The following is a 12,631-nucleotide window of genomic DNA, read 5'->3' on the forward strand; positions in this document are numbered from 1 at the left end:
TCTCTTTCCAGGATAAGGAGTTGACAGATTATCCAGTATTCCTCTGTAGATGATAAAGTGGGGTGTTCACAGCTGTGATGCAACCCCCACATTACTAAGCCACTATGTATTTCCTTCAGCACTTAACATAAACCTATGTAAATATATACTTCAGGATGACTGCTGTGCTTGGATAAAGTCCCTGCTTTTAACCAGTCCAGCATGTAAACTATAGGTGGTAACTGGTCAGCTTGTAAATGGCAAAAATCTCATAACCTCCAATGTTCTTATCCAAACTAGTTTCTTTGAAACTTGAGACTCTGGATGTAAAAACAAATCAAAACAGCTTAATTATGACACTAGTAAAGGGAATAGTAATTAAACCAGTAAAGGTATTTCTGGGGCTTGATAAGAAAGTACGATTTCTGTCAGGTCCTGGTGGCTCATGCTTATTTTTGCTACTTAGGAGGCTGAGATCTAAAGATCTCAGCTCAAAGCCGGAGGGGGGAAAGGGGACAGATTTGAGCAGATTTGAGCAGAAAAGATCTGCAACAGATCCTAACCTTGAATCTCAAGTTCAAGTACTGGTACTTAAAAAAGTGCTGTTTCTATCTCATAAAATAGCTTTTCCTTCCTCTTCAATTTGTTTTTAAGTTGTATTGTTTTTTTTGTTGTTGTTGTTGTTTGTTTTTTTGCCAGTCCTGGGCTTGAGCTCAGGGCCTGAGCACTGTCCTTGGACTTTCTCAAGGATAGAGCTCTACCACTTGAGCCTCAGCACTGCTTCTGGCTGTTTTCTGTGTATGTGGTACCGAAGAATGGAACCCGGGTCTTCATGCATGCGAGGCAAGCGCTCTACCACTAGGCCAAACTCCCGGCAAGTTGTATTGTTTTCTAACCACAGTGAAGACAAGATTATGTGCAACCTCTGCTTTCCAAAATTTATTTCTGCCCAGGGTGCCAGAAAATGCAGAAGCTGAATCAATAGTTAATTTTAGGATCTTTATTAAACTGGTTTGGCAACAACTTTCTCTCCTTTTCATTCTTCCCAACTGTTTGAATTCATAAATTTTACCTTATAAGTACTTTCAAAAGAAAATATAGTAAGTACCTAAGTACCAAGAAAGGATGAAAAATTTCAGTTTTTCAGTTGAATGCTGCTTTTTTCCAGGGCATGGAGGGGCAGTGAGGTGATGGGTGAGAGTGATTGTGTACATAAAATATTTAATACAGATTCTCCGGTAGGATCTTACAAAAAAAGTTATGCATTACTGCTATTGTTTGCTTTAAAATACAGGAAAAATTGCTGACTATAAGCCAAAATACTTGGCTTTGGATTTAAGCGTAAAGGTGACATGTCCTGGTCACCCTATGGCAGGAGTGGAGTTCAGCCTCCTGTGCTGGACAGGAGGCATCACAGGCAGTCTGTTCCAATTCTCACTTTCAAACTTCCCAAATGCACATAGATGAGAAAGGACACTTACTTCACTGTTGGTTGGGCATGTCCTGGAACTACAGGACAAGACAGGAAATACTTTGGTCCCAGAAGTGCTTCTGATGTGCCCAAGCGCGCCAGGCAGGAGTTGAGCTGACGCCAGACAGACAAAACCCAGTCAACAATCTTGCACACAGGGTCACAGGGTGAGGGCAGCTGGCCTCTGAACTACAGACAGGAGTGGAGCACAGGGATTTGGCTTAGATCACACAGCTTTCTTTTTTAAATTAAAAAAAAATGTAAAAACCTAAAAGTTTAAACACAAATCTGACTTTACCTCTACTTGAGATACTTAAAGCGTACATAGTTTATAGTATGCTGTTGGGTATGAACTTGTTTTTTGTGTGATAAAACTTTTTTTCACTTAATCATTACCATATATCCAAAGTAGGCATTCTATCTCATTTTATTTATCAGGAGAAAAAGATACAGAGAAGTAATAACATACCATACCCAGGGTGTGTTATTTTAAACTTCCTCTGCCACTAAGCTAGTGGTTCAAGTTTAGGCTGTAAAATTAGATGCTAATGTGTTAAATTCCTTCAGATTATATTATTACTACTTAGGAAATTCAGTAATACTTTTTGGATTACTGTGCGAGGAAAATCACTACAACCTATTAGTATTCAAGAAAATCTGTCTGATTCTGTTAGATGAAGCATTCTAACTTTGCAAAATCACCTGAATGCCACAATATAGCAGAGTATGGCACCATTACCCAAGGAGATGGATATTATTCCAAAGATTTTAAGTAATCAGCGAACTGTCCTTAAGACAGTGATTGATTTTCCTAGCTAACTTTCTATAGCATTTTTTTCTTTAGATTTCTTGAGAACAGTTAATAACAGGAGTTGATTCTCCTTGACTGTTCTTGGTACTTGCTGCCATCCAAAAGCTATGATGGCTCTTATGTGTTAATATTACCTAATGAAAATAACAACAGTAAATCCACTTACATTTTATCATGCAGAAACTGTGCATTATTCATTATGTCCTACTGAACCCTTGGAAAGGAAATAGAAGCCTAAAATTCTAGATAATGCAAATCTCCCCTGCTCTCCTTGTTACCTTGGTCACAACTTTCCTTCGCAAGAACCTGTATAGCAGTCCTTGCATGGGCTCGCAGTCCCACCTCAGCTGAACCCAGCGGAAATGCTGTTGCACCAGCAGGTCTGAGCCCTGAAGACAAGCCTTGGCAATGGTGCCTAGCAGAAAGCAGTTCTCATGAAAGTAGTAACATTCAGATGCTCCATTTCCTGAAACGACAGGGCCAGAGTTCCGTCTCAGCAAGTAATACTGTGGCACAAATTCATTTAAAGAGTGACTTGATGTGGAACAACTCTGAGGAACAGAGTAGAGTCTTCTCCATTTTCTTTCTGCATTGGCTTTACCTTTTTGGAAAGTACATGGGCTCTCGGTGCTGCGGTTTTCAAGAGGTGCCAAAAAGTCCCCCAATAACTCAGATAATGAAGATTTTTCTAAATTCTCTAAAATGATGATGATTTTCTTCTTAATAGGAGATTGTTTCACTGGGATCAGACACGCTGTGGTTAGAAAGGAAATTAAGGTTTAGAGTTTTTACAAAAACCTGTGAACACTGGCAAAAAAAATTCAAAAAGAGACAAAGTGTGAGACATGGTATGGTGGTACACTGTGAAATTGCCTGGAATATGCAAAAGCTCTCTGGAGAACTGATGCACATCTCCAAAGACACTTATATATACAATGATCCATCACCTTTGGTTTCCTAACAGATCCCAGACACAACCAACCAATATGCATTGATAAACTGATAATGCAATGGGCAAATAAATAGGGGTTTATGTGTAAGGACATATGAACGTGAACTAATTAGGACGCCAGCTAATAATGTATTTGTGACAGAATACTGTCGCAAACAATGTATTAAGAAGAAAATTATGGCTGAGTGCTCATGTCTGTAATCCTAGCTATTCAAGCACCTAAGATGTAAGGATCATGGTTCAAGACAGCCCAAGCAGGAAAATGCATGAGACTCTTATCTCCAGTTAATCACAGGGAAAGCCCAAAGTGGCACTGTGGCTCAAGTGCTAGAGCTCTAACCTTGAGCAAAAACCTTCGGGACAGCCCCCCACCCCCACCCCGGGACCCTGAGTTCAAGACCCACCACCAACAACAACAAAAAGAAAAACTAGTAAGGAATATATACAATATGATATCATCCTGAAAAGTTCAAACCAGTCAATATAAAGTCATTTCAGGATTCATGTGTAAGTAATAAAACGTATAAAAAAATCTAAGAGCTTGGGTAGAGCGCAGGGGTAAGTTGTTTGCTAGGCACAGAAGAAGCTCTGGATTAAAACCCCAGCACTCAGGAAGGAGTGAACCCAAACTGACAAATACAGGGTGAGTGGGAGAGAATCATTACTGTGTGTACAAAATGTAGAAATCAATACACCAAGCACTCAACTGGCACTTACAAAGCACTTAAAATGTTATGAATATTTTAGCAAATAAATATGCACTTCCAATTTACCAATTTAAAAGACATTAAAACCCCTTTTAAATTTCTAGACAACTATTAATTGTCTTTGTCAAGTTAATCTTGAACAAAGGAAAATTGATTTGTAGTACTTAAGAGTAACATTGTCAAGTATTCCAATTTCCACAGTTCTCAGGAGAGCAAATTCTGTATTCTTTCATGTTACTATAGATACAAATCATTTTCAAAAGAATTAGTCAACACTGTAGATGAGTGGGAGGGGGTAGAGGGAGGGAAAGTGGGAGAAAAACATGGGAAGGGGAAACAATGTTCAAGAAGTAATGTATCCACTGATAAATGGAACTATAACCTCTCTGGTACATCACCCCTATAAAAATAAAAAAAGAATCATTCAACACTGTAAGTAAATCACTTCTCAGATTAAAAGTTTTTTCCTAAATGCCATGAAACTTTAAAGAATAGAAGAACAGAATCATTAACCACCACTTCTCATTAAGCTATGTTGGGGGCCACTACAAGAGGGTCTGGTGTGTGCTGGATTCTTTTCAACACTATTTATGATAAGAATGCAAAAATCGTATCCTTTTTTCTTCAGACACATGTAGTACGGAACTGGAATAAATCCATAACTGGTTAAGACAACGGTGATAAACTGAACAATATTTCCTGTTCAATGACTGAAACCCCACCAGCTTACTGGTTTGTGCATATTGTTGTGTAATCAAAGATTGAAGAACTCTAATTTGCCTCTAATTTGGGATTAGTGTACAGTTACTTCAAGTGGCTCACAAGGTGCTGCCACCAGCTGGGATGTTCTGGAATGCTTAGTCCCAGGAGGAACTAGAGGATCAAACTCTGGTCAGAGGACTTGCAGGAGTGACATGATGATAAGCTCAGAGCTGATTGTGCCATGTGAGCACATGGGATTCAGCAGTCACCATGATGGGTCGAACGAAGGCTGCATCTTCACTCTGGGCTCACAACAAGATTATCTGGGACCTGTCCCCTGAATGTCTCAGAAATTCTGATTCACTGGCTTGTACAAAGGCCTGGGGAAATCGCAAAATGTGGAAACTCCCCATGAGTGGATTTGCAGCCAGAGCTGAGAGCTGCTGTTCTGATGACTCAGATTCAGCCAAAAATGAAAAATACAAGATTTAGAGTATGATGTCAGGGGAGCCACAAGAGGCGCTGGGGATCAGTGAAGTTTTTACGTTGGGGGTAGATAGGAACTGACTCATACACTGAGATGCTCACTTTGGAATGAAGAATCTGACTAGAAGAGCAGGTGAACACACACACTCTGGGAACTTCTGTGGTAAAGGCCAGAGGTGAGGAAATCTGAGGTACAGAAAGAAAAGGAATGCTGAGGTAGAATCAGTAAGTCTATGTGTTTCACTTATAGAAAGGGTAGAGAAGAAATATCAAACAATTCTGAGAAGGAATTATAAATTAATGGGTGCAGATAGCAAAGAACCAAGAGCATGTTTGGTGGTGATGCATTACTTTTGTTTCTGTTATGTTTCACGAGTGACACATTCATGAGTGACCCATGAGGTTTCAGGATGGATCTCAGGAGTGGAGATTACACAAATGGGTTTAGAGGCGTGCAGGAAGTCTTGGAGGAATAGAAGAACTCCTTCTCTAGCTCCATCAGCAGGATTGCATTGCTAGTAATCTAATTTCACATTTATGATGGATTCTGAGGATCTACCCTACAATGCAAAGAGGAGGTAAAGTTCACTGTTTCTGACCCTGAGGCTGAGTTTGCATTCATTTGTATTTATCTTTGTCTCCTAATCAACGGTCAAGTGATATTGGTTTCTTTTTTTTCTTTATTTTTCTCTTTTTTTTTTTTGCCAGTCCTGGGCTTGAGCTCAGGGCCTGAGCACTGTCCTTGGACTTTCTCAAGGCTAGAGCTCTACCACTTGAGCCTCAGCACCACTTCTGGCTTTTATCTATGTATGTGGTACCGAGGAATCGAACCCGAGTCTTCATGCATGCTAGGCAAGCACTTTAACCACTAGGCCAAACTCCCGGCCCTCTTTTTCTTGTTTTTGTTTTTTTTTTTTTGCCAGTAATAGGGCTTGAACTCAGGGCTTGGGGGCTTTCTCTCTCATTTCTCTCACAGCTAGCACTCTACCACTTTAGCCACAGCACTATTCTGGCTTTTTCTGTGTATATGGTAGCAAGGAATCGAACCCAGGGCTTTGGGCATACTAGGCAAGCACTCTACAACTAGGCCACACTCCGACGACTAACTCACTAAAAATTGAAACAGTTTCCAACATTCTTTTGGGTTTTTTTTGCCAGTCTGGGCTTGGGCTCAGGGCCTGAGCACTGTCCTTGGGTTTTCTCAAAGCTAGAGCTCTACACTTGAACCACAGCACCACTTCTGGCTTTTTCCTATGCATGTGTTACCAAGGAATCAAACCCAAGTCTTTCTTCATGCTAGGCACTAGGCAAGCATTCTACCACTAGGCCAAACTCCCCACCCCACATTTTTAGACATTCTTTACCAACTCCTGTCCTTACTGCTTTCAACCTATATTTAAGAAAGATCTCTTGTACAGAACAAAGAATTCCCTTTTTTTCTGCCAGTTCTATTTCCTTCACACAAAAAGCCACTAATCGACTCAACATAAAAGGTTTAAAGACTGGTATACAAGGCTAAACTGGAGAATAAGCCACAGCATTAGCCTTCAACAAACTATAATAGATCACGTTATGAGATAAGACAAAAATTCAAACAGTATGTTTTCTACTGGAACTTACAGAAGGAGTATGAACCAAGTCTACTGATGTTCAGTGGAGGAAGGCTCACTGCTGGGGAATCTGAGAAGTCTTTACCTCAGGTGTGCTAAAAGCATTTTAAGTTTCTCCCATAGTTCCCAGAAGGGCAGATACCCTATCTGTTTTAATCACTAAGGGGCTGTGGCATACTTTGCATAGTACTACCATGTGCAAGTCATACAGGAGAGAAAAGGATGGAAGGGAGAGTTCTTTGTGTACTGCTGGCAGAAACTACAACCTATATGGACATGGAGATTGAAAAAGCAAAGGACACATAAGCCTATATATCTATTTTCATTTAAAAAAACATTTTATTTCATTTACATTCTTGTTATCCTTAAGTAGTTATATGAAGGTATTTCCATTCAGCATGTCAGTTTATGAGTACAATACATCTCTCCCTAGATGTTTATTTTCAGAGGGTCAGATAAGCAAATGGAGACCAATGCCACAGAATGGAAGGCCTTGAACTGTACAGACCTAGTTTAAGGAACAACTATGGGATGGTGGTGGCTGGTTTTATAAGCAGCTTATAATATGAAGCCAGCTGACATCTGACAGATGTGCAGGGAGGAAAAGCTATTTACAGGAAAGTTGATGGGATGCAATGCAGAGTTTATCAAATAAGATGAGAAAGGGTAAAAATATACCAGGAGATCAGTGTAGCAAAATGTGTTATGGATTGACTGTGATACAAGGGTAAGGTGTCCAGAGGTGAATAAACAGAAGCTCTATGTGGTTGCTATATGACTTCAAAAATTCAAATACGGGCTCCGGGTGCAGCTCAAGTGCACAGCAAGAATAAGACCCTATGTTCAATCCCCAGCTCCACAGAAAATAAAGCCCGTAACCCTGAAAGAATAAAACTCTTAGCATTTTCCCAAATGAAACTGTAAATTTCCGGCTTTTTTCTAAAATTAGTAAAACTTTATGATGCTAGATCTAGACTTCTACAAGCAACGGTTGTTAATAGAGCTACTGCCCACTATGCCCTCCTAAGCCAGCTTTACCCTTTAAGTGCTGCTTGTATCCATTAAGGTTTTCAACTCTGTCAATATGATGTGAATTTCGCCAGAGAGACTCGGCCCTTCTCTACAATGGCAGATTGGGAAAGACAGCTCCTTTTAAAATTAGACCATGCAGACAGTCTGAAATGTTGAGCTAGTCATCCCTGCATCCTTGACAGTCCAGTTCATTGCTCTCTAATCTTTTAATTGTCTAAGTTTAGAGATGAGTGCTATCTGTAGTTATCCTCCACCCTGACAGAGTGAGGACAAAGCAACTTTGTTTCTCTTTGAGAAAAAACAAGAATGAAAAATGAAAAAGAAAAAGGGATTATTATCAGACAACCGAAGTGGGTGAGTAGACATTTGACATAGAAGAGTTTTAAGGAGACATGGCTAGAGTTGAGGAGCACTGAGCTGAAGAGTCATAGCTTGTATTGAGTCCTGTTTTTGTCCACAGTGCTTTCTTTGGAAAAGGTATTTAATCTTGTGTTTTCATGCTTATAAAAATAATAAACATACCTGATTGAGAGAGTTGTCAATTAATGAAGTTTCTAGAATAGGGCCTACTAGAGTAAGAACTCAATAAATGTTAACCTTATCAGAAAAAAAAAAACTTTCTGTAGCTGATTTTCATCAGTTTCTAGTCAAAGATGGACATTCAGGTTCTGGTAAGATTTTCCTGTCTGCTAAACCTTCTTCTAAGTTTGTGGAATCATCCTCAATCATTTTTTACCAAACTTGCTCTTATTATTTGGCTTAGGACCTGCAGTTAGCTTCTGTTTTCTAAATCTGGTTTACAGCTCCTCTGGCCACCAATGTTATATTCCGAAGATGAGATGTATCTCTACCATTTACTCCAAGAGATTTTTAGTGTCCCAACTCATCATTGTCCAATCTTGAATTTGCCTCCTTCATCCCTTCTCTAGTTGTCTCTGTGGGTGAAGCTCTTGTAGACTGAAGTCTGTGTTTCACACAGTGCTTAGTGATCCTATTTCATGTGGGGTTATGCCAATTCCACCTGTTGTAAAGCTTAGGATATCAGACTTTGGAACCCAGGATAGAGACTCCTGAATGACATTATCCTAGTAAGCATGTTTAATTATTTTCCTCCTACTACATAACAGTAGTGGCAAATCAGGGAAGCCTTCTGAGCACATGTCTTCACCTCTGAAACAAAAACAATGATACCTAAACTTGCATAAGGGTTTTATGTAGAGTAAAACAACTGAATAGTACATGTGGTGTACTAACAATCAAAGTACATCAATGCTGAGGGTGAAGAAAGCAATTCATGCCAGGAGGCACAAAAAGGGGTGCATTGATTGTACAGAATTTTTGAAAAACAAACTTCAATTGGATGTCATCATGTACCAGAAGTTCTGGGCAATATGGTAGATGCAATATGTAGCCTCATTAAAGTGCACTTTTCCCATTACCTCTCTGTTGGTGACATACATCGCCACTGGTTCAGGCCATGGTGTACTCATGACAAGAGTTCATACAAGAGATGGAAGAAAAGATAACACAAGTTCAAAAATACAATCATGCACGTCTAGTAATTTTTTGGCAAGTGTTCACTTGGGTTCTCAATTTTTATTTCATAGCTTCCAGAATAACTGAGAAGTTCACTTAACTCAAGCAAAAACTTCAAGCAATGGCACATGTTATCTTTTCATGATATCACTTAAGGGCATGTCTCTGAGTGATTACAATCCAGTCCACTGGAATGACCTTACCACTACTGATGAACAGGTCTACGAGCTGCTCCTTGGAGAAATCAGCATCCACTTCTGCTCTCACTATTTCACAAGCAAATCCTGCAGCCATTTGTCTATGCTGTAGTCAGAAAACAGCACACTTAGTTCTATACCATTTACAGCTTTTAAAGGAAAGAAGACAGTTTGAGAGCAATAAATACCTTCATGCAGAGTGCAAGTTGATGTGCTACGTAGTCTTGCAAGCTTCCTTCTGGGCCATGGAAAATGACATTATGATATTGCTCGACCTGTTGGCAAACCAGGAAGAGTCCTTAGGCAAAGATATTATGTTACCAAGAGAAAAAAGTGGCACACTAGGGAAGAATTATCTTCTAATTGTTTCCAGATTTCTAAAAACCAAAGACAGTAATTTAGAGATTAGCTTTATGTACTGGGTGCTTGAAGTCTTTCATTTAGTATGAAACAATGAAATGGATAATCCAAAATCATGTATGTGTGTCTTTATACCACTGTTGTTGTACTGTGCTTGGAGGAAGTTGTCCCTCTGAGATCACAGGAGAATGATGTGTGGACTTCTTTGAAGACAGTAAATATATTGTTGGGTCCATCCATACAAGAAGGGAAGAATTCTGGGGTATATAATGAAAGCTTCAGGAAAAGCAGTTGGAAGGAAGCATTCTGTTACTTGTAGTCTTTATGTACTGAACTTTGGCCACTAAGATCAAAGCATAAATTCAGGAACTATGGGAAACAGGGAGAAAGCCAGGTTTGACCAGCAGGTAGTGAGCCAAGAAGGGAAATAGCCTTAAAGAGGCTTTTCTTTTTATGCCAGTCTTGAGGCCTGAACTCAGGGGCTGGGCACTGTCCCAGGCTAGTGCTCACTTGTGCTACAACACCACTTCCAGCTTTTTCTGTGTATGTGGTTCCAAGGAATTGAACCCAGGGCTTCATGCATGCTAGATGAGCACTCTACCACGAGGCTACCCTCCTGGCCCAAAAAAGGCCTTTTGAGGATAAGTTTAGGACTAACATTTAGGCTGTGAGACATGATATATCTCTTAAATAAAGTACTATTCGATGACTGATATGCCTTCAGAAAAAGACTAACTGCTCAAGGAATATCAGTACACTAAACGTCACAAGATAAACAGTGTAGTGAGGTATTGGTGGACACTTTTCTGAGGTACCAATGGCTCTAAAGGTAATAAAAAAACTTTTTTTTTTTTGCCAAAGAGAGAACTTGATTCTTTTTTTTCTCTGCTATTGTGAGGTTTTCAAAGTTTTCAGAAGAACTTCATAGTGGGAAACTGAGCATTAGCTATTGATAGCCAGGTGCAATTTTTAAAATGAAAACTCTCCAGCTCTCCAATTAGACCCAATTGCTACAAATTATTGGGTAGCAATTTTCTTACAAGGAAGGAATTGCTTCCTATGAAACAGGATCCAGATTTTCAGGAGTTACTGATTATGCTACCCCTGAGATTTTTCAACCATCATCACAATAGAATCTTGTTTCATTTCTCAAAACAAGAGTGCTCTGTTTATTATAGCGATGCTATCAAACTGCCTACACTTCCTGAAATCACATATCGGCAAGAGCCCCAACCTCACAGATAAGCTGCCTTCAATTTCAACATCTTATTTGTTCCCCAATTGTAGGGATTTAAGAAAATATAGGAGAGAAAACATTCATTTTAAAATGGGATTGTAAAGGCCACTCACTAGAAGAAAAGTCCTTTGTCATTTCCATATCTTAAGTCCTCTGTGGATTGTGTCAGAAAATAAATACAGGAGGAAATTTTATAGGCAAATGTGTAGGTATAAAACAAAGAGAAAAACAAATGCATAGATGACAGATACAGTCTAATGTACATATTCTGTTAGCAATTTCTTTGCCTTAGCTATTACTAATTTTTCTAACTTTTCTGTTCTATTGCATCACACAAAGAACTGCTTGAATTCTACTTCTCTAAATCACATTAAATTATATGTTCCAAACCACCAGCAGAGGGCACAAAAGACATAGACAGGCAGATTTTTGAAGGGTAGTTGGAAAGATTTTAATTGTATTTAAATGAGATCTATTCTTTAAAATAAAGTTCAACTTTGCAATTTTTATAGTCACCAGAATTACCTACTCTCAAAGTGTGACAGTTCTGCTTGTTAGTGAAGGGACATTGGCCTCGTTATCATCAATGGACTAATCCTTTTATTCTGTTTTCAACAGCCTATTCAGGAAGCCCATCACATGTCAATTAGAGCTTTGTGAGGCACAGGGATTCTGGGAACTAGTGGCCAGCCACTAGTTTTTATCTACCACAATGCTTCTCTACAGAATGAAATTAATAGAGGAGCTATAGTCTCCACTACTGCCCAGGTGGCAGTTTGCAATGTGTTTGGGGGTTTCTGGAATTTTTAAAAAGATTTTATTAACACTGATTTTTACATTTTATTTCAAATGTCAGGTATAACAAACAAGTACTCAAGAAGGGAATCTGTATGCAATTGCTGGCACATAGGTTTTAGAACATAATTAAAATTAAGCTGAGGAATTTGTATGTCATAGATACATATCAATCTATAAAATATGTCTATAGAGTATATATCCCATCAAAGATTTTTTATGTCTATGTATTTATGTTTATATCTCCAAGACCATGTTCATAACCTTGGGTACCCAAATATTGTTATTACTCTTGTACTGTTTGGATCTAATATCCACACATCAAGGAGACTATGCACCTTTTGTTCCTGATACCACTTTACTCCAATAAGAATGGCCAATATTCTGAACTCAGAAATGGTGGGGTTGTGGAGAAAGAGGAACCCTACTGCACCTCGGGTGGGAATGTGAACTAGTACAGCCACTCTGGAAGGCAGTTTGGAGATTTCTTAAGAAAAAAAAAAAACACTGAAAATAGACCTTCCCTACGATATCGCCATACCACTCCTGGGCATCTACCCTGAGCATCATAACCCAGGATATGATAAGGACACGTGCTCAGCCATGTTCATCTCTGTGCTATTCACAATAGCTAAGCGATGTAAACAACCCAGATGTCCTACTACAGATGAATGGATACAAAAAAAAACATGGTACATATATACAAAGGAATTCTACATAGCCAACAGACAAGATAAAATAATGGCATTAGCTGGG

At 39.2% G+C, this 12,631-nt stretch overlaps 1 protein-coding gene across 3 annotated transcripts in view; it reads right to left on the bottom strand.

Annotated features, from left to right (window-relative positions):
• Window positions 1–12,631, bottom strand: part of Cttnbp2 (cortactin binding protein 2) — a 129,345-nt gene that overhangs the window by 16,283 nt on the left and 100,431 nt on the right. For all 3 annotated transcript variants that reach the window (XR_016535547.1, XM_090333199.1, XM_090333200.1), the window contains 5 exons: window positions 9,672–9,758; window positions 9,490–9,589; window positions 2,863–3,015; window positions 2,540–2,727; window positions 1,461–1,639 (listed from right to left, as the gene is read on the bottom strand). Coding sequence is in view for 2 of the 3 variants with exons in the window: in XM_090333199.1 (XP_090189325.1) it covers window positions 1,461–1,639; window positions 2,540–2,727; window positions 2,863–3,015; window positions 9,490–9,589; window positions 9,672–9,758 (707 nt within the window). In the remaining variant the exon portion in view is untranslated. The remainder of the gene's footprint in view (window positions 1–1,460; window positions 1,640–2,539; window positions 2,728–2,862; window positions 3,016–9,489; window positions 9,590–9,671; window positions 9,759–12,631) is intronic.

This window comes from Megascapheus bottae, chromosome 5, assembly GCF_031878675.1.
Source record: "Megascapheus bottae isolate mThoBot1 chromosome 5, mThoBot2.hap1, whole genome shotgun sequence".
In the NCBI taxonomy this organism is placed as follows: domain Eukaryota; kingdom Metazoa; phylum Chordata; class Mammalia; order Rodentia; family Geomyidae; genus Megascapheus; species Megascapheus bottae.